The 2140-nt window shown below is 44.7% G+C and overlaps 1 protein-coding gene across 1 annotated transcript in view; it reads left to right on the top strand.

Annotated features, from left to right (window-relative positions):
- Positions 1-2140, top strand: part of PTGES3 (prostaglandin E synthase 3) — a 26139-nt gene that overhangs the window by 12474 nt on the left and 11525 nt on the right. The window contains exons 2-3 of the mRNA XM_017536146.2: positions 847-960; positions 1091-1160. Coding sequence (XP_017391635.1) covers positions 847-960; positions 1091-1160 — 184 coding nt within the window. The remainder of the gene's footprint in view (positions 1-846; positions 961-1090; positions 1161-2140) is intronic.

Here is a 2140-nt window from a genome sequence, read left to right as displayed (position 1 = left end):
AGTAGAGACGGGGTTTCACCATGTTGACCAGGATGGTCTCGATCTCTTGACCTCGTGATCCACCAGCCTCGGCCTCCCAAAGTGCTGGGATTACAGGCGTGAGCCACCACGCCCGGCTTTTGTATTTTTAATAGAGATGGAGTTTTGGTATGCTGGGCAGGCTGGTCTTAAGCTCTGGTGGCCTCAAGTGATCCGCCTGCCTTGGTCTTCCAAAGTGCTGGGATTACAGGTGTGAGCCACTGTACCCAGCCAAGTAATTTTTTATTATAGGACTAGATAAGGCTAACTCTCTTAACCATTGTTTGGTTTTTAAATCCCTCATGTTATGAAATTGGAATCATTCTGAAACTAAATATTGTTAGAGCCCTATTTTTGCTTTTGAGACAGAGTCTTGCTCTGTAGCGCAGGCTGGAGTGCAGTGACACGATCTCTGCTCACTGCAACATCCACCTCCCAGTCTGGTTCAAGCAATTCTCCTGCCTCAGCCTCCTGAGTGGCAGAGATTATAGACACGTGCCACTGGTCCCAGCTAATTTTTGTATTTTTAGTAGAGATAGGGTTTCACCATGTTAGCAGGCTGGAGTTGAACTCCTCACCACGTGATCTGCCTGCCTTGGGCTCCCAAAGTGCTAGGGTTATAGGCATGAGCCACAGCGCCTGGCCATAGAGCCCTGTTTTAACTTGGAATATAGCTATTAGGGTAAAACTGTAGTTAATGTAGTGAACTACCCCAAAATAATGCTATAATGGTATAGAGAAATATGTTTACTTAACAATAAATGTTGAAGGTTAATATGTAAATGTAATCAATTCCAGCTTGACTTTCCTTACTTTATCCTTTTATAGGCAGCCTGCTTCTGCAAAGTGGTACGATCGAAGGGACTATGTCTTCATTGAATTTTGTGTTGAAGACAGTAAGGATGTTAATGTAAATTTTGAAAAATCCAAACTTACATTCAGGTAAATTAAACTTTTTATCTAATGATGTAAAATAGTTATTCACACACTGAATACCTTTGACTTGCTTGCTTTTTCATTGATCTTAGACTCTCTGAAGAGACTTAATTCTTTTGTTTTTTATTTTATACAGTTGTCTTGGAGGAAGTGATAATTTTAAGCATTTAAATGAAATTGATCTTTTTCACTGTATTGATCCAAATGTAAGTAGTCTTGATGCTTTAATCCAGATTTAAGTTGTGAGGAAATGGACATACTTCAAGTACTGTTTTTAGCAGTAAGCATTGGTTCTGTTGTGTTGTGTTGTTTTGTTTTGTTTTGAGACAGCCTCGCCTTGTTGCCAGGCTGGAGTGCAGTGGTGATCTCCGCTCAGTGCGACCTCCACCTCCTGGGTTCAAGCGATTTTCCTACCTCAGCCTCCTGAGTAGCTGGGACTATAGGCGTGTGCCACCACGCCCAGCTAATTTTTGTATAGAGATGGGATTTTACCATATCGGCCAGGATGGTCTTGATCTCTTGACCTTATGATTTGCTTGCCTTGGCCTCCCAAAGTGCTGGGATTACAGGCATGAGCCACCGCACCCAGTCTGTTTTTTGTTTTGAGACAGTTTTGCTGTCGCCAGGCTGGAGTGCAGTAGCACAATCAGCTCACTGCAACCTCTGCCTCCTGGGTTCAAGCGATTCTCCAGCTTTAGCCTCCCGAGTAGCTGGGATTACAGGCATGCACTACCATGCCTGGCTTTATTTTGTATTTATAGTAGAGACAGGTTTTCTCCATGTTGATGAGGCTAGTCTTGAATTCCTGATCTCAGGTGATCCACCTGCTTTTGCCTCCCAAAGAGCTGGGATTACAGGTGTAAGCCACCATGCCCAGCTGAGGCTTGTCATCTAAGAATAGAATCAGTAGGCCAGGCACAGTAGCTCATGCTTGTAATCCCAGCAGTTTGGGAGGATGAGGTGGGCGGATCACAAGGTCAGGGGTTCAAGACCAGCCTGACCAACATTGGGAAACCCCGTCTCTACTAAAAATACAAAAATCAGTTGGGCATAGTGGCGTGCTCTGTAATCCCAGCTACTCAGGAGACTGAGGCAGGAGAATCGCCTGAACCCAGGAAGTGGAGGTTGCGGTGAGCTGACATTGTGCCACTGCACTCCAGCCTGGGCAACAAGAGCGAAACTCCAT

This window comes from Cebus imitator, unplaced genomic scaffold (genome assembly GCF_001604975.1).
Source record: "Cebus imitator isolate Cc_AM_T3 unplaced genomic scaffold, Cebus_imitator-1.0 Scaffold96, whole genome shotgun sequence".
In the NCBI taxonomy this organism is placed as follows: domain Eukaryota; kingdom Metazoa; phylum Chordata; class Mammalia; order Primates; family Cebidae; genus Cebus; species Cebus imitator.
The sequence above is the reverse complement of the archived record's forward strand: the minus strand, read 5'-3'. Positions and strand labels throughout refer to the sequence as shown.